At 32.8% G+C, this 21,411-nt stretch overlaps 4 protein-coding genes across 6 annotated transcripts; 1 reads left to right on the top strand and 3 right to left on the bottom strand.

Moving 5' to 3' along the window:
- Positions 1–1,267: 1,267 nt before the first annotated feature.
- LOC133678134 (casparian strip membrane protein 6) lies at positions 1,268–2,619 on the bottom strand. The gene is made up of 3 exons (XM_062100340.1): positions 2,285–2,619; positions 2,050–2,173; positions 1,268–1,777 (listed from the first exon to the last, which is right to left on the bottom strand). The coding sequence occupies exons 1-3, from the start codon at positions 2,503–2,505 to the stop codon at positions 1,559–1,561; spliced, it is 564 nt and encodes a 187-aa protein (XP_061956324.1). The 5' UTR covers positions 2,506–2,619; the 3' UTR covers positions 1,268–1,558.
- Positions 2,620–6,782: 4,163 nt separating this feature from the next.
- LOC133678090 (plastid division protein PDV1-like) lies at positions 6,783–9,375 on the bottom strand. Its single transcript, XM_062100284.1, has 2 exons — positions 8,932–9,375; positions 6,783–7,622 (listed from the first exon to the last, which is right to left on the bottom strand). Exons 1-2 carry the CDS (start codon positions 9,277–9,279, stop codon positions 7,110–7,112), a joined length of 861 nt encoding a protein of 286 aa, XP_061956268.1. The 5' UTR covers positions 9,280–9,375; the 3' UTR covers positions 6,783–7,109.
- A 3,214-nt stretch (positions 9,376–12,589) lies between these two features.
- On the top strand, positions 12,590–17,328 carry LOC133678120 (mitochondrial carrier protein MTM1-like). 3 transcript variants are annotated; one of them, XM_062100320.1, is made up of 10 exons: positions 12,590–13,098; positions 13,393–13,482; positions 13,570–13,698; positions 14,026–14,085; positions 14,200–14,370; positions 15,140–15,236; positions 15,710–15,801; positions 15,922–16,071; positions 16,635–16,693; positions 16,882–17,328. In XM_062100320.1, exons 1-10 carry the CDS (start codon positions 12,823–12,825, stop codon positions 17,015–17,017), a joined length of 1,260 nt encoding a protein of 419 aa, XP_061956304.1. In that variant the 5' UTR covers positions 12,590–12,822; the 3' UTR covers positions 17,018–17,328. The 3 variants fall into 3 exon arrangements, with proteins under 3 accessions (XP_061956304.1, XP_061956305.1, XP_061956303.1); XM_062100321.1 differs by having other exon boundaries at positions 15,707–15,801; positions 16,638–16,693; XM_062100319.1 differs by having other exon boundaries at positions 15,707–15,801.
- Positions 17,329–18,764: 1,436 nt separating this feature from the next.
- Positions 18,765–19,952, bottom strand: LOC133677803 (arabinogalactan protein 41-like). The gene is made up of 2 exons (XM_062099927.1): positions 19,498–19,952; positions 18,765–19,034 (listed from the first exon to the last, which is right to left on the bottom strand). The coding sequence occupies exons 1-2, from the start codon at positions 19,616–19,618 to the stop codon at positions 18,961–18,963; spliced, it is 195 nt and encodes a 64-aa protein (XP_061955911.1). The 5' UTR covers positions 19,619–19,952; the 3' UTR covers positions 18,765–18,960.
- Between the last annotated feature and the right edge of the window lie 1,459 nt (positions 19,953–21,411).

The following is a 21,411-nucleotide window of genomic DNA, read 5'->3' as shown; positions in this document are numbered from 1 at the left end:
AGTGGAGAGACGAGAGAAAGGTGGAGCTTTTGATGGCGAGTGGTCTTCGATCTTGGTGGTGGTTTGAGTTGTTGGGTTATTGGCAGTGTGGGTTTTTGATAGAAACTGGTGTGGTTTGGGGATGAGGGTGGCTGGTGCGGGTGACTAGTGGAGGCAGTAAAGGTGGAGGCTGGGCTTAATTCTGTGGCTTGGCTTGTTGGCAGTAACTGTGTTTTTTTTTTTTTTTTATGAAAGGAAAATGGGTAAAGAAAGTGACAGTGGGCAGTGTTTATTGTGGTGGTGGTGGTTTGTGTTTGAGAGTATGGTTTTCGGTGATGGAGGTTTCTGGGTTTGTGATAGTGAGGAGTGATTGATTACTGTGAGAGAGCGCGGCGTGTTTTTGTGGTTCAGTGGGAGGCCATTTGCTTGAGAAGAGGCTGGTATGGATTCAACACTGCCGTGGGGGCTGCTGGTGATGAAGATGGGTTTGATATTGTGGCTTTTGGATGTTGAAGGCAGTGGTGGTTGAGAGGCTGGTCCTAGGTTCCCCCGGTGTTGTTTCAGTGGCCTAAGAGGCTGGTGGTGGTTTTTTTTGGAATTCAAGAGGCTGTTGTTCGTCCCCCGGGTAATTGAGAGGCTACTGATTTTTAAATCCAAATTGATGGGCACAAAATCCATATGTTCACTAATTTTCTTTCAAGCCTTGTGGATTCGACCTTCCCAAATCACGGATTCCACCAACATTAGATTTTGATCTTCTTGATTTTTATTTTTATTTTCACAAGTTCTCTTAATTAGTGATGCAGTTGGAAATAATATAAGAAAGAAAGGAAGTACAAAAGTAATACAAAATAATTCTAAACTTTATTTCTGATTTTTTTCTCTTTAAATAGTCTATCCCCATAAGTGATTTACAACTGCTTAAAAATCTAAAAACTGACCTAAGTAACTAGAAAATCCAAAAATAAAGGGAAATCAAGGCAATAAAAGTACTAAACAAATTAAATTCGATAATAAAAAAATAACAAAAGTGACATAAACACCACCTTATGGACTTTCAAACCGTGGTAACTGGGCCTATTGCATTTCCTGGAAAAAAAATCAGCATGCCCCTTTATAGAACGTTATAGGTTTTTTTCCAGGTCAGTCACCCTATGTGACTCAAGCCTTTTCTTAGACTTAGCACAATATTCTCTTCAATTCACAAATATCCATTTAAGGTTATTCACATACCTTAATTATAATAGATTTATAATTGACTGATCAATTGGAATCGAATGCCTTGGAGTTTGGTGTGAGCAAATTACAATTTGGTAGCTCTTGTTCACTTGGTATATTATTCATATAAATTATAGACACACACAGTAGTACAAGTAACAGAAGAGTTGTAGTCACTGTAACAGCAAAGAAATACATAAAAAAAAAAAAACCAAAATGTAACACCATACATTACATTCAAAGCTGAGATAGAAAAACTTGGAAATAAGATAACACAAGGCACGCTCTTCGACACAGTCACTCTTGCGAACATAAACTGACAGATATTAATATTGCACCAATCATATCATGCACTTGTGATCTATTTATGGCGAGAAAGAGCCACTGCAGACAATGAGATTAGCAGTATGAGCACAACTACTCCAATGAAGGATCCAATCAAGGAGCCAGAGATACGCTCGCAGAAGGAGTTGAATTGTTGGCAGATGGCAGACCAATTTGTCCTCACATTCCCTTGGTGTGCTAAGTACACAATAGCTGCCGCTGCAGAAGCTCCGGCGGACAAAAGACCAAGCATTGCCTACATGATGGTAACCTCAATTCCATTAGAAATCTCGTGATGCTTAATCTTTGTGTAGTTTGTGCCTTGACAAGCGAATATTGTTTTGTTTTCAGATAGTCCGTGGTTTAAAAGTTAATAATACATTTTATGTGCTCGCCACTGTTTGCTTGGCTATTTGAAAGCACCCATAATTGTCTATACTTTTATAGAACTTTTTTGTTCGTGCATTAGAAAATAAGTTTATCTTCAGGAATTGCATGATAACTTATAATTAAGCTTTAGTGTTATACCGTATCAAGGATGATCAAAAGAATTCTACTGTTTTGTGCTTTGCTCCTCACAATGTTGAAGATGGAAAATGGGAGAGAAAAAAGCAGATAGGCGCTTACAACGCCATTGGCAACCACAAAAAACCTGTTGACAGGGCAGTTTGAAAATATTTATCCATGCAGTAAATATAAACAAGAAAAAAAAAACTCTTATGAACAGTGAAGAACTAATTATGCATAATATCAGAATTCTTACGTGAACGTTGGAAGATCATCGTACTCGGCCCTAAACCGAATAAACTGTGTGAAGAAAGGAAGTGTTTCATTAGTTGTTGCCATGGAAATGGCACTCCCTAGGGTACCAATGAATGCAAGTATCCTCAAGATGAAGTCAAGTATAGCCACCCCTCTGTTCATCCCGGCTTTGGGGGCTGAACTCTTTCCCTCAGTACCGAGCTCAATGGGACCTGCCTTCATTTTGGCTAGAGGGAAATGAGATGTTATAGCACTTCTAGAGTGTATAAAAGGGATCGAAAGCTTTTAAGAGAGGCCTGAGCACTTGCAAATGTCTTGTATGTGCATAGTCGAGAAGACTGAATAGGGTATTTATATGCATGGCAGCAATATACAAATATAGTAATATATGGTTGGCCAGCTGTTATTGCCATAAGAGTTCCCTGGCCAAGCCAGCATTAGGGTTGTTTACAAAAGAGATACCACCTGCCGTACTTGCTCTAGCATTACTAATTAAATGTTCCTTATATTTTGAGTATATGGGGTCTGAGGTCACTACGTCCCCCTCTACCAACTCCACCAAACCACATGCTCGAAAGTGGCTTATATTCGAGAGCTTGCTTCTTTTTCTGCATTCCACCTGGTGGGAGCTACACGGAGTTTGGGGCGGTTAACATTATCAAGAACAGAGTCTAAAGGAAGCGACACTTGTAGATTTATTTAGTTATTGAATCACAAATCATTCGGTGAACCTAGCTATAGATGTTAGAACAAATCCACTGACAGCCGTACCTTTTTTTTTTGTGGGCATGATTATGTATAGTTATAATTAGATTATGAATCCCAAGTTAATTATTGTTTGCTTTTCTTGATAAGTTGTCAGGCTTTATACCTATGGCTATGGACACCCTAATGACTTGTTAACATGCAAATATCTCTAATTAATGGTAGTGACAAGTGGACATGTAGTTGGTGTTCGATTGCAAAAATCATCAACGAATCCACTTGGTTGTAAGATTAGTCACCAAAACAAAACGAGAAGAAGAAGATTTGTATTCATATATATCGTGGATTTATCTAAAAAAAAAAAGGGATGAAAATGGTAATCAAAATCGATGGTTAACTATTCAATCTGAGCTTGAATAGTTAAGATTTTTTAGTTAAAAAATGATTATGATTCAATTACGATTAATATAATCGAATTATTGATTTTTTATTATGGTTATAAATATAGTTTTCATGATAAAGAGAATAATATATATTTTTTATATTTAGTTTTGAAAAATCACAATCATGTCAATAATGATTATAAATAACTAGTCAAATAATTAAATCATGTTATTGAGACATTTTTCCATGTTGGAACAACCTCTTTATGATTGTTATTATCATGTACGGATATTCTTATATAAACCTTCAGAATATCTTTTATATGGAAAATCTATTTAGAAAAACTAACATTATCGAGCAAGGATATGCAAGTTTTTTCGTTTGTTATATACAATTAAATTACAAATATGCCCTTGGGGCAAAAGAAATAATCCATAGAATTAAAGGCGTTTGGGTCTTTTTATCTCGGGTTACATTGTTGGTTTGATTAAGGATAATAATATCATTTCACATTTAATTAATATTACTTTAATTAAAAAAGTTGTTAGTGCATATTATAAAAGAACCAATATATGAGAGGTGCCTTTTATTGGTGAATAATATTCTTTCGTTGACTCATTTGATTTTTTTTTTTGTCTTTTTCTTTTTTTAGTGGGATGTGTGAGCTTACAGTGACTAATTTATTTCCAGTGAGCCTTCCTTTCTTTCTTCATTTCTCTCTCCTACCCAAAAAAAATAAAATCTAATTCTCAATGTTATTGATGTTTCAAATTTAGTCGTCCTTCTAGTTTTGATTTTTATTTTGATCAATTTCTCTTTTATTAAAGTTTTATTTATCTTCGATTCTAATTTTTCATACATAATGTTTTTCAATTTGATCATTCTTTTGATTTTTTTTGTTTTTTTATCAAAGTTTTTATGTAATTCAATTTCACCTATAATATCAAGTTTATGATTTTTTTTTAATAATAGTGGTGGTGGTGGTAATAGTAATAGTAATAGTGATAATAATGTTAATAGATGATGATACCGCCAATAATAATGATAATAATAGTAATAATAATTGTTCTAATAATAATAATAATAATAATAATAATAATTACCATTAACATTACTACTACTACTATATATAGTAATAATAATAGTTGTGATAATAGTAATAATAATTGTAATAGTAATAATGATAGTAATAATAGTGATAATTCATCTTTCAGCGTTAGATTTATTATTTTTCCATGTATGGTGGTTCCGGTCTAATGACCTGGTTACGGTTTGAAAAGTTGATGTGGCCTAATGGCCTATTTTTTACCTTATTGTTTTTTTTTTTGATTTCATCATTTAACATTAGCTTTTTAAATAAAAAAGGCTTTGTGATTTTCTTAATTTTTTTTTATTGGATTAATCCAATCTCATCACTTGGGCTAATGTTTTGCAGGTTAACATAAATTGACTTATCCATTATTACTTACATATCTCACACTACCTCAAATTGACTTGATCTTAGTTTTTTGTGTCTATTTCTTTTTCAATAACATTTTTTTTGTAGGTTATCGTGGTCTTTTTTTTTAAATTTTATACGTTTATTGTCATTGTCAATTTTTTATCATCTAATTAAAATAAAATGAACTTACTAAACCCAATCAAGATTATAACTCAAGTCATTTGTTTTTTATTTATCTAAAATGTGTTTTACAATACTGTTCAAACATCATCTTTTCTGCAGAGAGAAATACAAACCTACAACATATAATGTGCTAGTATCTAGTATATTTCTATTGTTAATGTTCTTATTGATATTTGTTAAATTTTGTTCACTTAGATTTCTTTAAAAATAAAATGGATGTCAATATCAAATAAATAAATAAATAAAAATGGATGGTTAATGGTTAATTGGATGAATAACTATAAAATATCATGTAAGTTACATTACTTATTTTGTTTTAAATTACTATTGGTCTGTCATGTTATTCTATCAATAATCTATTTATAATACTCTTCACTTTAGTGTTAGTAAATGTTAGGTAACAACTTGTTACAAATCCACTTATCTTGACCCATTTTAAGTTGAGTTCTAAAATAAACATTGGACCAACACAAATAACAAAATTAGGTTTCAACCCTTTAATTCAAAATTAGGCACAAGAATAGATTTCAATCCTTTTATTCAAAACTCTTGTTCACCCTTTTTTTTTTTTATTATTATTGTTATCCATTTTCTTCCGTTTTAAAGGATATAACCCTAGTATTTGAGAATTATAATTTTTATTCACGCTATACATTACACGCCACAAACTCCAAAACCTTCGAGAGTATTTGAAAACATGATCCAAATTATATTTTTTAAATTTTGAATTTTATTTTTATTTAAAATAAATTTTTTTATATTTTCAGATTATGTACCGAGGTTAGAATTGATTTTTAAAAACATAAAAAAAATATATTTTAATATATTTTTAAATAAAAAATATTTTAAATCATAATTGGTACATTCTGAAACACACCCTCACATACTCAGTGGAAGCGCAACGATTTTGGATTGATTTTCTCATCCGGGAAGCTTGGAGGTATGCTTTCTTTTTTATCCATTTAGCAGGACAGAGAGCTCGCTTTTCGTGAGGACTGAAGATGAACGAGAACGGCTGTCGAGGAAAAGTTTTTAAGAGAATAGACCTAGAACATATGTTGGACACGAGGAGATTTTGAAGTGGCCGACATGGAATCTAACATGTGTTCTTTGGACATTTTCACAGGTTTTTAGCTCCCTGTTTCCATTCCGGACAATAGAGTTGTTAAAACTTGGAGTTTTGAATTTGTCACTTTCTATCATAGGTGCCAACCCCCTGAGCGCATGTTTGGTTATTTTTAAAAAAAAAAATATATTACAATTATTTTTTTAAGATTTTTTATTAGAATATCAAAATTATAAAAATGACTAATTTGTATTTTTTAAAATATAAAATATACATGAACATAGCATCATTTAATCCGAGAATGAGTTTTAAATCATTTAAAAGATATTTAAAAATATAATAATAATTGTTTTTTTTAAAGTATTTTATATTTTAAAATACATCAAAATAATATATTTTTTTATTTTTTAAATCAATTCATTGAAACAATTCAAAAATATAAAACATAATTGCAAATACCGCATTAATCACCTCATCAACTTGTGAGCTATCTGGTCAACTTTGATCAACATTACTATTGTTTTATTTATTGATATTATCCAACCAAGTTTAAACTAAATTTAACGAAGTCCACTGAGTCACTGGCTGAAAAGAAAACATATATCAATATCTATCGCTTGAAATATGAAAACCAATTCCCATGGTGGAAAAAAACCGCACTTGAAAGATCCGGATGCACAACATTTCGAGGAGGGGAAAAAAATAAAATGAAAGCCATGATGAAGAGGATAAACTTATCAGACGCAAGATAAACTTGGTTAGATATTAGGATATACACAATCAAAACAAATGGCATATCAACAAGTAAACTACTAGTACTATCAGCGCCCAAGAAAAAACCTTCTACTCAAAAAGGATCTGCAGCTCAACAACAATTCCAAATCTCAACAGCAATAAAAATTGGCACTGGATCATGCTAGCACCTTTCTCAACATCTCCAGATATTCGTGGGAAGAAATCCGCAAAAACAACAAAGCTTCTTCAACCATAATAACAACATGGCTTCCACCATTTATCTAACTGCAAGAAAAATCTCAGGCTTTTACTTCAACCCCTGGCTAACATCACATCCAAGTGGTCCAGACTACCATGGGATGAAGATCCTTCCAGCCCAAAAGCTTTCTTCCCATTCCTATCGCTGTAAAGATCTTCTTGTTTATATGGATGGTGCTTGTGGGCAACCTGATGCAGATGGAGCATCGCAATCATGCTAATTGTGAATAAAGCAGCATTGCCCAATAAGCCACCAACATGATCCAATTTGAGGGATTTCTTTGCAAATTCAAAACTCGAAAGGAGAACTTTGATCACTGTGTTAGGCCTCTTCCCTTCACGCCTAATCAGGTTCTCACCTAATGGGCTTGTAGGAGAACCATAAAGGTTTTCAGGGGACACAAAGTGACTTGCATCATGTACATCCCCGACAAATGCCAGAGCTTCTTCAATTACTTTGTACTTCTTACCATGGTGTTCAGCCAATCTCATAGCCAGAATAATCCTGCTTTGTTCTAGTCGAGCAATTGCAGCGTCTATCTCAGCCCGCTGATGTATTTGTACTGTCTGCATAACAGAAGAAATGACATAAATATCCAATGATGCATGAGTATGAAATGTGAAGCAAAGAGTTCTACCAACATAAATTGAAGCATAAGAAACAAAAGCCAATATACTTGAGGGAGCATCACTATTGGCACCTAGAACAACTCAACCAAGCACTGTCCCAAACATTCTTCTCATTGTAGGACCAGATGACTTCCGTTTACTGTAATCAATCTTGCATGATTACCAGTTCTGAGTCACTCAATTCTCTTTGGGACTACCAATTGAAGCTATGCTATCCCCAACATCAGCAGAGCTTATCTATCTAATTACAATAAGTCAGATATGTTTAGCCCCCCCAACTCCCCAGAATAACTGACCATTTGTGATCTGAAATGATTTCAGAAGGCTTTATTTGACCAGGCACTGCTCAAAAAAGTCCCTTTTGCCATTCAGATCTTCCTGGAGTTACCACTTCAACGCAGTCCTTAACGCTCACATCTTCTCCAGTACCTCAATAGGTCCACTATATTCTTCTGACAGCACTTTGACCCACTCAGACCCTAAAAACTAGATTACTTTTGCTGGAAAATCGATGCACCATCGACAAAAGGGAACCTACTCCTTCATTGCAACCAGAAAACACAGAGCCGTGTCACGTTCTAACTATTTAGCATACCATCAAGGACAAAAGGGTCCTCTCCTCCACACTATCTCAAAGCATTCTTAACTGTAAAACAGTTGTATCCAAACAAGTTGTACACTACTTCTAGTCTTATTGAGTCTAGAAGGAACCAACACAATAATTATCAGATGCGGCTCACTTTCTCCAGTCCTTTCACATAAGTTCAACTCATTAAGCACCCCACAATATCAAAGCATGTCAGCAATCCACAAGCCTTACAACCATCTAATTACAATTATAAAATAAAGAGCACTCTTTTGCCTAAATTTGATTACGCTAGTCTGGTTCTCATAACAACCAATGCAGGCTAAATTAACAGGAAAACAAATATCAAAATTAAGTCGCAACCAAATTTATCAAACAAGCAAAATGATCAAAATCACTCAAATTAATAACAATAATTTCATGAATTCTCATAAAATTAATTACCAAACAATCAATAAATAGAAACCCTGGATTCAGATTTCTCTCCCTCCACCAATAATTTCACCAACCAATCATACCATACCCAAAAGAAACCCACCAAAAGAAAAACCCCAAAAAAAAACTTTACAAATTCCCTTCATTTCCGACAAATTACTCGAAACCAAATAAAACCCACCAATCCAAAAAAAAAAATCCCATAGACCCAAAAACCAAACTCACATGAAAGAACTCCAATTGATCTTCAAGATTCTCGAGAGCAGTCCGAATAGAGTTAAGACTCTTGGCCTCTTGAATGGTCGACAAGTCGTTCCCATCAACTCGAAAATCCTTAAAAAAAACGAACCCAGATGCCCGATTGTTGCTGTTGCTGCTGTTGTTGTCTTCAAATCCGACATCGCTTTCGTTGTTGAGCTTCTTGTTGGTGGTGGTGGTGGTTTTGAGGGATTTGATTGAGTGGAGGAAGTGAGAGCGTGAAATTGAGTGAATAGCGTCGCTCAATTTGTCGTGTAAGTCCCATATTTTTTCTAGGACAGCTTCTATTTCTTCGAGCTCCATGTCCCATTTCATTTCATTAGAGAGAAGAAGAGAAGAAAAAGGGAAGCAGGTAATCGAGAGGGAAAGAGGTTTTTTACTTGCACTCCAATTTTGGGTGCACTTAAATTTTGTAGGGGGGAAATGATTTTTGGGTGGGTTGGGGTTAGATAGGGCCCATTTCTTTGTTTAACCAATTTTGACCCATGCCTCTTTTAGCAAGTGCTTTATTAAAAACAAATAAAAAAATAAATTTTTTAATGAAAATATTTTTAAAATGTATATTTTACTGTAATATTAAATACAAAATATTAACATATTTTTTTATTTTTAATATTAATACATCAAAACTATAAAAAATCAATAAAAAAACATTAATTTAATTTTTTAAAAATAAAATACACTCAAAAACAAAAATTATTATACTTCCAAACACCAACTTAATCATTATCTCTTAAATTGTGGTGAGTATTTGTTGAGACGGTATGATTTATATTGAAAAATTAATTTTTTTTATTTTAAATTAAATTAAAATAAATGAAAAAAAAATACTTATCAGTTTAATTTTAATTTGATTTTATATTTAAGTTCAAATTGAATTAATGAACCTTAGTTGAGCTAATTTTTTACTGCTTTTGATTCACATTGCCTATGTTTTATAAAAGGATCTTTAGTTTATAATAAATTTTTTTAATTGGTTTAGTTCAATTTAATTTGGTTTTTTAAGTTTTTAAAATTTAAACCCAAACCAAACTGTTTTTTATTTTCTAATTGAATATTAAAAAAGTAAAAAAAAAACCTTTGAGTTCGGTTTTTATCTTATGAATTATTATAGAAGGAGACTTACGAACTTATATAATGTAATGTGATGGCACAGGCTGTGCAGTAAACCTAATGTGTGTTTATATAATTTTATACATTAACAAAATAATCATTGATCAATTTTGATTTCGACCGACTTTTATTCAATTTGATGAGACAATTTGTACATGGCAACGCTAAGAGGTGTGTTTGGTATTGCATTTTGAAAATATTTTTTTAAAAAATTTATTTTATTTTATTTTATTTATTTTAAATTAATATATTTTTAATATTTTTATATCGTTTTGATGTACTGATGTTAAAAATAATTTTTAAAAAATAAAAAAATATTTGATATATTTTAAAATGAAAAGCATTCTGAAAAATAACTATTACTACATTTTCAGATCAGAGTATATTGTTTTTGTAGTTTATATTTTATATTATTATTTCAGCATAATAGATTATGATGTCAACCAATATCACCCTCTATCACGTTGTTAGTTATGATTAAGATTACTCTAATTAGCGATAGTTGAAGATGCAGCATGATTACTCTTTTGTATTTTTAAATTATATATATTATATATATATATATATATATATAGTCACACTCAGTGTTTCTAAATGAGCACTTGATATTTATAATTTTTTTACTTCACCATTTTTCTTTATTGTTTTTACAATTTTGTCTTGGAAAATTCTTTGGATTTTGAATTGCTATAAGAATAATTGATAGTTGATTATTATATTTTATTGATCTCTTATATTTCACAAGTGGGGTGAAGTTTCTTGAAATAGTATCAAATGGTTTAGCCAAATAACATCCATAGCTGTGGAGATGCTAGCAAGCATGCATGAGGCATTGCTACTAAGTAACTAGGTTAACTATGATTAACAAACATAGATCATGTTATTAACTTATAATTTTGTCAATAAAAGTAATTGACTCACAAAAATAATTTTCTTAATTTATATCATATGTGATTGCCAAGGCTCGATTCTAGCAAAGGGACCCACATTTGTTTATAAAAAAAACCTATTGTTTTCAATGTTCTCTTCTTCTGGATTTTTAAATTGATTTTAGCTAGTATCAGATATTGTTTGGGAATATGGATGGCATGTGTTTTTTTAGAATTTGATTTTTTTTTGTTTAAATTTTTTGTTTAAATTGATTTGATATGTTGATGTTAAAAATAAATTTTTAAAAATAAAAAATATTTATATATATTTTCACGTGAAAAGTCTTTTAAAAAATAACTTGTTACTACAGTACCAAATACCTTTTTAGCCAAGAAAATAAATACAGTTTTAGAGCTGATTTTAATTAGAACCCAACTAGTTTGTAGTTAAGAAATTGTTGGGTTGAAGGTTGTCTAAGTTGGTGGTTGTAATGGGTGTACAGGCCAGCTTGTGTGTATCTCGACTAATCCCACGAGCCTTAAAGTTAACGACCATATAAGTCTTCAGTGGTCATCATATGAGCAACTACAAGATTCAAACCTAAAATTATAGAAAAAATCTCTTCATGTTAAACTCTTATTATTCATAAGAATCTAAAATTCTAAATAGATTATTTAGTCTGATATGATGAGACTTTTTGGTTTTAAAGTACTTTTTTGTGAGGTGCGTCGTGCGACACACCTCTTAAACAAATACACTCGTGACTATACTGTGTGTGTGAGAGAGAGAGGATTGTAGTTGGGTTCGAGGGTTGAAATGGAAATTATAGAGGTTATGGGCGAGGATAGAGGTTATAAAAGTGGTGGCTATGGAGTTTGGCTGTACTGTGAGCTTGGTGAGATTATAGTTTTATGGTTGGAGATAGAGGCCGGTGGGGGATCCAAGGGAAGGAAAGGTGGCGGCTAGGTATGATGTTTAGAGGAAGAAGATGTGTGAAATGGTAGTTAGGCTATTTTTTTTATTTTATTTTTTGTATTCAATGAAAAATTTATAATATTTATAATAAATATTTTTTACTTGTTAAATAAAAAATAATAGCAATTTTGTAAATAATTATGTATTTTTTTGTTATTTTTTTTATGATGTTAAATGTTAACACATGTATAAAGTTCATGTTGTAAATGGTAGTTTTCTACACTATAACGGATAATTATAAAATGTACCAAACTAAAAGGTATTAGGGTTATTTTTCCTTGCTAATATATTGATTTTGAAAATGTATTTTTGTCAAATAATTGTCATTAATAAAATCAGTTTTTAATTAAAAATAAATATTTAATTTTCCAAAAAAATTAATTTTTTTTCACATTAATTTTTTTATAAAATTATGATTAAAATAAGATATGATAATAGTATAAGCACATAGAATTAGAATATTAAATTAGGAGGAAAGAAATGATATTAATACAGGGTGAACTCATTAGCTTTGGAATAAGTTCTTTAATCCAGTCAAAATCATACATTTAAAATATTATATTTGATAATAATAAATCTTCCTTAGAAATTAAAAATTAAAAAAAAAACTAATATTATATCAACCACACAGCCAAAAATAAAAGTCTAATAACCAAAGCCAAACAAACCCTAAACACATACTTTCACTTTCAGAAAAGACCGTCAACCAAACGTGGCCTAAGCAAAGACGCTGTGTTTTAATTCTTTTCTCCCTCTCTTCGTTTTCCTGCTCTCCAAGGAATCAGGAAGAACACAAAAATCCCGAAAAAATGCACTCTTTCCTTAAATAACTCCGAAAGCCCATTATTTTTTGAGCTCCAAACATCTCTTTAATCTACATTTTTTTTCTTCCTTTTTGAGATGATGGGGTCAGAGATAACACGAAATCAATGGGAAATAAACAATGATAGCAAGGGGCATGATTTATCATCGATGGTGGTTCTTCATGGCAGTCATGACCACGGTGGATTGGCTGAGAGAGGCTTCTGTGATGCACAGGTGCAACGACAACCGATTGGAGCAGCAGCAGCTGCAACAACAACAGATTGGAATTTAGGGATCGGAGAAAGAGTTTTGTCTGCTGCTGGTGCTGCTTTTCTGTCTGCTATTATTGTTAACCCTCTTGATGTTGTCAAGGTAATTAATTTTTCAGTGATTTATGTTTATTTTTTTTATTTTGTTTCATGGGCTTCGGTTTTTTTTTTTTGGATATTTAGGTTTTTAAATGAGGAATTATTTTGGCATTTTTTGGTTGTTGATTTAAGTAAATTCTACTGGTTTTTTTTTTATAAGATTCATTGGTGTTTCTTGAGTGGAGTTTCCATTTTTTCTGAAGGGATATGTTTTTTTTACATTTGATGTTAGTTTTAGTAGTTCAAAAATTGAAATGCATGGTGATTGCAGAGTTGATTCATGTTCTTTGATTTGCAGACAAGGTTGCAAGCACAGGCAGCTGGAGTTGCGTACTCACACCCACTAAGTAACATTATAAGTCGAATGGCATATTTTGGGCCAACCATGGTATGTATGGACTTTTTTTCGGTATTTATAAATTGTATAACTATTATTTTTGGCACAGTCTGCGATTGATTGGGGGTGTTGGCTCAGATGTTTGCTGATCTTAGGTGTTCGCCATCATGTACACGTGCTGGGGTTCATGGAACAGTGTTGATTTGTCCTCCAGATTGTTTTCAGTATAAGGGAACTCTGGATGTTTTCTACAAAATCATTCGACAGGTTGGTGGTTTCTTAGTATTTTATTAAATAGAATTATTTAGTGTTATATATGGGTGAAAGAATAATAATAAAAAAACTGCATGATGGGACATTGAAATCCTTGTATGTGTATTTTGCAGTGGAAAAATTTGCATCTCAGATGCAATTAATACAAGTTTGACATCGTGTTTGGTGAAGCAGTTGCAGGCATGCATATTATCCTTTATTATTGTGAAATGATTGTGATATGCATATGCAACTCTGGTTTATATCCATAATGACTTCGTTGTTTTAGTTTGCTATGGCTTGAACCACTATCAGTTGTGTAATTGGAGGATGAATTTGCAGGAAGGATTTGCGAGGCTGTGGAGAGGCACAAATGCTGGTCTAGCCCTGGCTGTGCCAACAGTAAGTCCCTTAATCACTGAGGTTATTTCAGTTGAGAGGTGGCGCTATTGTGATGTTAAAATATTTTATATTATGTGAGCTTTCAATAATATTTATTCATAATTCTGAATGCAGGTTGGGATCTACCTACCATGCTATGATTTATTTCGTAATTGGCTGGAGGATCTAACTGCCCAAAATATTCCTGGTGCCACACCTTATGTCCCTTTGGTAGCAGGCTCATTGGCACGTTCGTTAGCTTGTGCAACTTGCTACCCTATCGAACTTGCTAGAACCCGCATGCAGGTAGAAAAAATGATTTCTTATATTTATACTGTCTGTTTTATATTGGTAATGAATCCCTCTATCAGGTGCATATTCATCCATCTTTTACACACCTCCAGTACTGTTATGGAGGGATGCTATAAGTATGCAGATTCCAAGCTCCCTAAGCTACAACTAATAGTTAATTAGTTTCAATGTGACGCTAGAAATGGAACTATTGATGTCACCTGTTTAAGTAGATGATGATTTACCCTTGTCGACATTTTGTATTTTTTTTTGGGTATTCTAAAATGTTGTTTGAACTCTATCACCCATTGTAATCTGGATTGGTACCATAAGTTGGAAGCATAGAATTTGAGATTATTTCTGTGTGGCTTCATATTTGTGTTTCTGTGCCTTCTCTCTTTTTTTTCTTAAATTGTTTTTGTGAATGTTTGTTCGTTTAGATGAATTACAATTTGGTGCACAGTTCTTTGTTCCCAATTCATTATGTGGACAGCAATTTGGCAATTACTGTTTTCCCAGATTCCATATGGATATACGACTAAACATAATTTCAAGGGATGTTATTTGAAGTGTTCCTTGATGCATCAATCTATTTTGTGACAGAAAATGTTGAACCAGGAATTCCACAATTTCAATGATTTAGTCTATGTTTTGTCACCCCAGACATTGTTTAAGAAACTAACTCTATACTATGAAATTGTGTTTGCTTTAATACTTGATCCTGGATGGTTGTTTTCTTTTCATGGGAGCTTATTATTTAACTTTTTTGTTGCAACAACCATAGGCATTTAAGGCAACTCAAGCCGGTAAACCTCCCGGAGTTTGGAAAACACTACTCGAGGTCCTCTCCCATGTCAGAAGTACAAACAATGTTCAAAACAGTAAGGATTCTTTTATGGTTGCATACTTTTAGATCTTCCTTGGATTGGAAATTGAAGGTAGTGTAATAAAACTATAAGAGATGTGTATCCTGTTTCACCCCTCATCTGAAATATCACCTGCTTTGGATGACTGTGGCCTCAAACTCAGCTTTGTTACTAGTAATGATTGGTGAGGAATAAAGTTCACTGGCAATCAGTATCTGTGCTCGGGAGAGAGAAAAAAAAGTCTTTTGCTGCTGGCTGGCATTGTTTCATTAAAATTCATACAAAATCCATACCGCTTACAAGAAACCTATGAAAAAGTCTTGAATACTGAAAGGACAATGTAGGATCCTGTCAGAAAAGAAAAAAAGGATGAAAATGAAGGGTTGGAGATCAAAAGTCAAAACATGTCCCAGTAAATATATAATGCAGAATCAACTTGTTGTTTCGGAACTACTTATTGCTATAATTAACATGGTTTCTTGCAGCAGCAAGAGGCTACCGCTTCTTGTGGACAGGCATGGGAGCACAACTTGCTCGTGATGTTCCATACTCAGCAATTTGTTGGTCAACCCTTGAGCCAGTAAGTGCGTCATCTTATTGGGAATTTTCTTTTTTGGGCTAATGGATTTCAGATGTAGTTATAGTCTATATGCTGCATATTTTGCTGAGAAATGGCAAATTCTTTTTTCTATTGATATAGATCAGGAGAAGGCTCCAAAGTTTGGTTGGCGAGGAATCCAATGGTTTGAGTGTCTTTGGAGCAAACTTTTCTGCTTCTTTTGTCGCAGGAAGTCTTGCTGCTGCTGCTACATGCCCTCTAGATGTTGCAAAAACCCGCAGGCAGATAGAGGTTAGGTTATTTCTTCTCCCTGTCCTTCTGAACGCAATTTTAGGCAGATTTTAGCCTCCATTCATATGTGTTAGGGTGTTCCATACATATTGTAATTTAGGGCTATGGAATTCTGGTTCTGAAGTTCCTAGAGCTGAATCCATTTGGTTATCAGTATGGGAAGGTTTTATACCAGCTAGAGAAAGCGGAATAAGCATAAGCAAACCAGCCAACCCTGTGTTCTGTTCTATAGTCAATAATTCACTTTAACCTGCTGCTGAGTATGCCCTGCAATCCCAGGTGCTGGAGTGAGAGACTGGAGGAAGCCTCTGAACCTCCGCTCTAACCCTCTTGCCTATCCTTTAGCCTGCCCCTTTTGAGTTGACCTCTCGCTAGGGGGTCATTATTTGAGAAACAACTAAAAGTAAATACTGCGTTTAAATTATTATTTTGTTTCATGAAAGCCAAACGAGAACAAGAGGAACCAACTGAAATAGGTTCCAGATTGTGGCTTGAGAATTGAATTCATGCACTGCTATCTTGACCAGTGATATCTAATGAATTTGATATCTTTTAATTTTTAGAAGGATCCTGTCAGAGCATTGAGGATGACTACCCGGCAAACATTGATGGAAGTTTGGAGGTATCTTCCTAATTTCATGAATTTAGTTTTTGATTAAAACCCATCTTCTTCATTAATCAATGCCAAACTGTTGTTAGGTTCTCTTTGTAGGCTGGTACCTGGTGGCATGCAAACCACTTGATTGCATTGCCATGACAGATCTAATGAACTTCACAATATGTTAATGAATATTGATTTCACTGGAACAGGGATGGAGGAATGAGGGCACTGTTCACAGGTGTTGGTCCTCGTGTTGGTCGTGCCGGGCCATCTGTTGGGATTGTAGTTTCATTTTATGAAGTTGCGAAGTATGCTCTACATCACCAATATGCGACTTCAGAATAAATGGGGATTGGTGTCCTCCCAAGTTTTTTGGTTCTTGCGGAAGCAATGTTTGGTGACGGCATGGGAGCAACACTTGACATTGGAAAAACAGCCAGTAGTAGCTTATGTGAATAATATACAAGCAGAGAAGAAATGCAGTTTAATCATGTTTTAGGTGCTTTTCTCTAGGCCTGGAAGAGTAGGATTGAATCTTTCTTTTGATCATCCATTTTTGTCCATAGCGTCTACTGCTCCAAAGGAGGAGAAATTTTGATACTTCGGGAAATTTTCTCCCAGCAAATTTTTTTTCTGAGTTGACCTCAGTTTACAAACTCTCTTCCATACTTCTTCCATCTATTTTCTTACATTTCGAGTTAGATCACTAAATGTTCAATCGTTGAGAATTATGAAGTGTGAACGGGAAGAACTCAGGAATTTGAAAGAAAGTTCATATCTCGAACACAAATGATTATGGCTTATGAACTATGAAGTGGCTTTTGCTGGAGTCCGGCACTGGTCTGATTTTAAAATGTTTTTTATTTGGAATTATATCAAAATAAAAATATGTTTTGTCGTTTCTCTGTAAAATATTTATTTAAACGAGGGCTTCCAAATATATTATAAGAATGAATAAGAAAGGTATAATAATGCTATGAATGATTTAATATTGAATACCAATGATAATATTAGTAAATGTGCTTTAATATGTTTTTTTAAATTATTTTTTACATGAAAGAATATTAAATTGATTCTTATTTAGGTGTTTTTTTTAGTAATTTTGATGTTATTTTTTAATATATTATTAATTAAAAAAACATTATTACAAAAACATTGTGCGAATTACCAAATAAGAGTTATCAACATGTCCTTAGCTGATCTAATTATATGGGGGAAATGCTAAGAGTTTTTTCTTTTCTTTTCAAAATAGTACACGTGGCAAAAATAAAATGCAAAGGAGCACATTTAGGGGAAAAAAACTAGGAAAGTAATGCAGTTCAGCTGGTTGAATTACTGAAAATAGAATAATCAGTTAAGATTTGATAGATTACACTATTTCTAATAATGCAACCTTAAAAAAATTAAAATAATTATGCTATCAAGAGTATAGCACAATTTAAAAATAAAATAAAATAAAATAAAATTATGAAGGTAGTGTTAATTAAAGGGAACATCACAGCCTTCACAAATATAATGGCCAGTAGCTCCTATTATATCGATTTTAAGACAAGTGAATAAAATATTCATTTGTGCCAAAATTTACATAAAATCTAGGGGTATCCATCTTCACATGCTAAGGCAAAGAGCGAATTATTATTGTCAATCTTTAACCTATAGTATGTTAGAATAATATTGATGTTGGTAAACCAAACACAGCCCATCATGTCTTTATATTTCATTTAGAATTCATCACAAATTATTGAGAAATCAGGAAATATGAAATATAAATTTTGTTCTCAAATATTATTCATATTTCTTCTTCTTCTTTAGCAATGAAAATTAATTTAGAATTGAAACTGTCCTCCAGTTGCACACAAATTTGTTGTAATATTAATAAGTTTATTTGTTATTGTGATAGTTGTTGGTTTTTAAAATGTTTTATTTTAGAAATATAATGAAATAATATATTTTTTTAATTTTTAAAATTTATTTTTGATATCAGAAAATTAAAACGCTCTGAAAAAACAAAAAATTAATTTAAAGTAAAAGATAAAAATAATATTTATTTTTTAAAAAATATTTTTTAAACACAAAAACTTATATGACAAAATTTTCTTCTGGAAGGCCGACAGACATATTCCTTCAAGTCTCATCAAATTACATATGGAAATAATTAGAACACACCAAGCATTTTTCTTAGAAGAGAGAACATCAATGTTGTCCCACAGAGAAAAAGGCAAAAAAAAGGAGATTGATTTGACGTTACATCCAAAATAATGTATGTGCCTTAGTTTGATGAATAATCATCAGTGAATAAGGTATGTGAGCACCAACGCCACAAGCATTAGAATACAAGCTACTCCTTGGTCTATTGCAGCGCCTGCAAACACAATAAAAGAGAGCATAAAAGGATGAGTTTTATTTTTTTATTTAATTTCTGGATATTCAATAATCTTAATCAAAGGTATATATATACTCTTTTAAAGAAGAAACAGAAAACAAGGTAGAAATATAGTTATGATCTTGAAAAAAAATAAAAATTCTAACATAATTAAAACACCATGAAAATTGAAACAAATGATTTGATTAATCAAATTCAGAACTGAGATGCCAATGAACTTGTAAAGGGAAAAATTAAAATCCCATATTAAAAGAAAATAAATCTGGCTAACGATTGATGGTTTTTAAATTGAGCAAGAGAGGGGGGGGGGTCAAATTCTAAAAACAAATTTCAATTTGAGAATTGACATTAAATCATTTATTAAAATAAATCTAGCAATTTAATATTTTGTTTATTAATTTATATGTCAAAGAAATTAAGATATTGGCAAGGAGAGACTCACCATCGCTTGTGGGTGATGGAGCAGGAGCTGAAGATTGGCCATGAGCCAAAGGCATAGAGATTGCAAAAATAATGGCAACAATGGCAACAAAAACTCCAAATGAAATGTTTGAAACAGCCATTTTCCTCTATCTCTTCCTTCTTTGTTACTACCCAAAAACCCTCTCTCTCATAAAAAAAAAAAGATTGAGAGAAAGAGAGAGAGAGAGAGAAGAGACAGAGAATATTGGAAAAATCAGAACCAATATGCAAAAAATGGTGCTGAATGTAGAGGGACGTGGGAATGGTATTTATATTGAGAACATGAATACAGGGCTTGTCCCCATTTTTATGGGATCCAACATGCCCTATGGCCTTCAATTCTCTATGCCATTTTCTTTATAGAAATTCCTTGCAATGCCAAGCTGTTGTGTTTCACTAAAGAAACAGAAGAAAAGGTCAAACAGGCTGTATGCCCTTCTGTTGTTGATGTATTTGGAATCTTCAATCCTATTTTTGTGTACCAACTACCACTTGAGAGATTATATTTAATTTAGTGTCAATTTTTAGCATAGAAGGTATGATGATGAGTGACATTAATGTTACTAACTAATGAAGAATTTATTTGAGAAGCTTTTTGAGGTCAAAATTAATATAGTTATGTCTCCTTATATGGTGAACTTGCTGCGTTTTATTTAAATTATAGATTTAAAAATATTTGTTTAATTAACATATATTATCGTGTTTTTTTTGCGTTAAACTTTGTCTTAAAATTTTGATTAAAAAAAATCTATAATCTATAATTTTTATTAAATTTTAAATCTCACCGCACGTTGGGAGGAGCTGATTTTGTTAAGATTGAACATTCCAACCCTTAAGAGTGGTGCTCAAGAATAACTTTAACGTTTAGGAATGCGGTTGTGGTTGTGTTTTTAAAAAATTGATTTTTTTTTGTTAAAATTTAATATGGTTTGTATGTTTTGGATCGTTTTGATGTGCTGATGTCAAAAATAATTTTTAAAAAATGAAAAAACATAATTGACATGTATTTTGACACGAAAAGTTATTTAAAAAGCACCCACAACTGCACTATCAAATACGCTCAATGGCAGCCACGTGAGTGTAGAAGATCCCCAATTAGAAATCTCCTGATCTCCTTCCTCCCCAGAATCTAACGTAATTCTAAACGACGTTGAAATTCAGAATATCAGATGCAGCAATGATTTTGAGCAGAGAGATTTAAAATAATAATAATAATAACAATAGTAATCTTCTTAACAAAGTTCTAATTTAGCTGGACAACATAGAAAAGGCTACTTATCTTATCATCAACATGGTATGGCACCAAAGCCATCCAAACCCATGTTTTACAGACCTAAAACGCAACATTTCAGCACTATTAAGACAGACATGATACTTATAAACGATACAAATCTGGATTTGTTGCTTGATATGTATGATCTCTAGCGAGGCCAAAGAAAAGCTCCCATGGCAAACTTCCTTTTCTGCTCAACATTTCCAACCATAGGAAGTCCATATTCTGTGAGTAAGAGATCGAGTTGCCCCTCAGGCATTGTCTCATACTCTGATCTTGAGTACCTAGGGTAGTGCAAGGGCATCTGAAACCCTCCACACCTCTCTTGCTGCTCCTTCACTCTCCCTCCTGCCCTAAAAGTAATTGATTCCATGCCCTTTCTTTCTTGTACACCATGCATGATCTATGAAGGTGACCCTTTATAGGGGAGCTCATGAGACTTGAGAGCGAGATTATTCAGTGAAATTCATAGTACTATGTGCACTCAATAAAATTTGGAGTGACGTTGAATAGCATTTCCTTGGTCCAACGCATCTTGTACTAACAAAACCATACCTACTTCAATGCAAGGATACCTAACATATTGTCCCTTTCCAATTCTTTCAGCCACTTGTCTGTGAC

The sequence above is a fragment of the Populus nigra genome, chromosome 18 (genome assembly GCF_951802175.1).
Source record: "Populus nigra chromosome 18, ddPopNigr1.1, whole genome shotgun sequence".
Lineage (NCBI taxonomy): Eukaryota > Viridiplantae > Streptophyta > Magnoliopsida > Malpighiales > Salicaceae > Populus > Populus nigra.
This window is presented reverse-complemented; position numbering and strand designations above follow the sequence as displayed.

Excerpts from the sequence above, each read along its gene's own strand:
- LOC133678120 (XM_062100319.1), top strand. The coding sequence starts at position 12,823 with ATGATGGGGTCAGAGATAACACGAAATCAATGGGAAATAAACAATGAT. Across the intron at positions 13,099-13,392 it reads ACCCTCTTGATGTTGTCAAG|ACAAGGTTGCAAGCACAGGC; the intron begins GTAATTAATTTT and ends TTTGATTTGCAG. Across the intron at positions 14,371-15,139 it reads TTGCTAGAACCCGCATGCAG|GCATTTAAGGCAACTCAAGC; the intron begins GTAGAAAAAATG and ends CAACAACCATAG.
- LOC133678090 (XM_062100284.1), bottom strand. The coding sequence starts at position 9,279 with ATGAAATGGGACATGGAGCTCGAAGAAATAGAAGCTGTCCTAGAAAAA. Across the intron at positions 7,623-8,931 it reads ATCAATTGGAGTTCTTTCAT|ACAGTACAAATACATCAGCG; the intron begins GTGAGTTTGGTT and ends TCTGTTATGCAG.
- LOC133678134 (XM_062100340.1), bottom strand. The coding sequence starts at position 2,505 with ATGAAGGCAGGTCCCATTGAGCTCGGTACTGAGGGAAAGAGTTCAGCC. Across the intron at positions 2,174-2,284 it reads GATGATCTTCCAACGTTCAC|GTTTTTTGTGGTTGCCAATG; the intron begins GTAAGAATTCTG and ends CCCTGTCAACAG. Across the intron at positions 1,778-2,049 it reads TTTTGATCATCCTTGATACG|GCAATGCTTGGTCTTTTGTC; the intron begins GTATAACACTAA and ends ACCATCATGTAG.
- LOC133677803 (XM_062099927.1), bottom strand. The coding sequence starts at position 19,618 with ATGGCTGTTTCAAACATTTCATTTGGAGTTTTTGTTGCCATTGTTGCC. Across the intron at positions 19,035-19,497 it reads TCCATCACCCACAAGCGATG|GCGCTGCAATAGACCAAGGA; the intron begins GTGAGTCTCTCC and ends TTGTGTTTGCAG.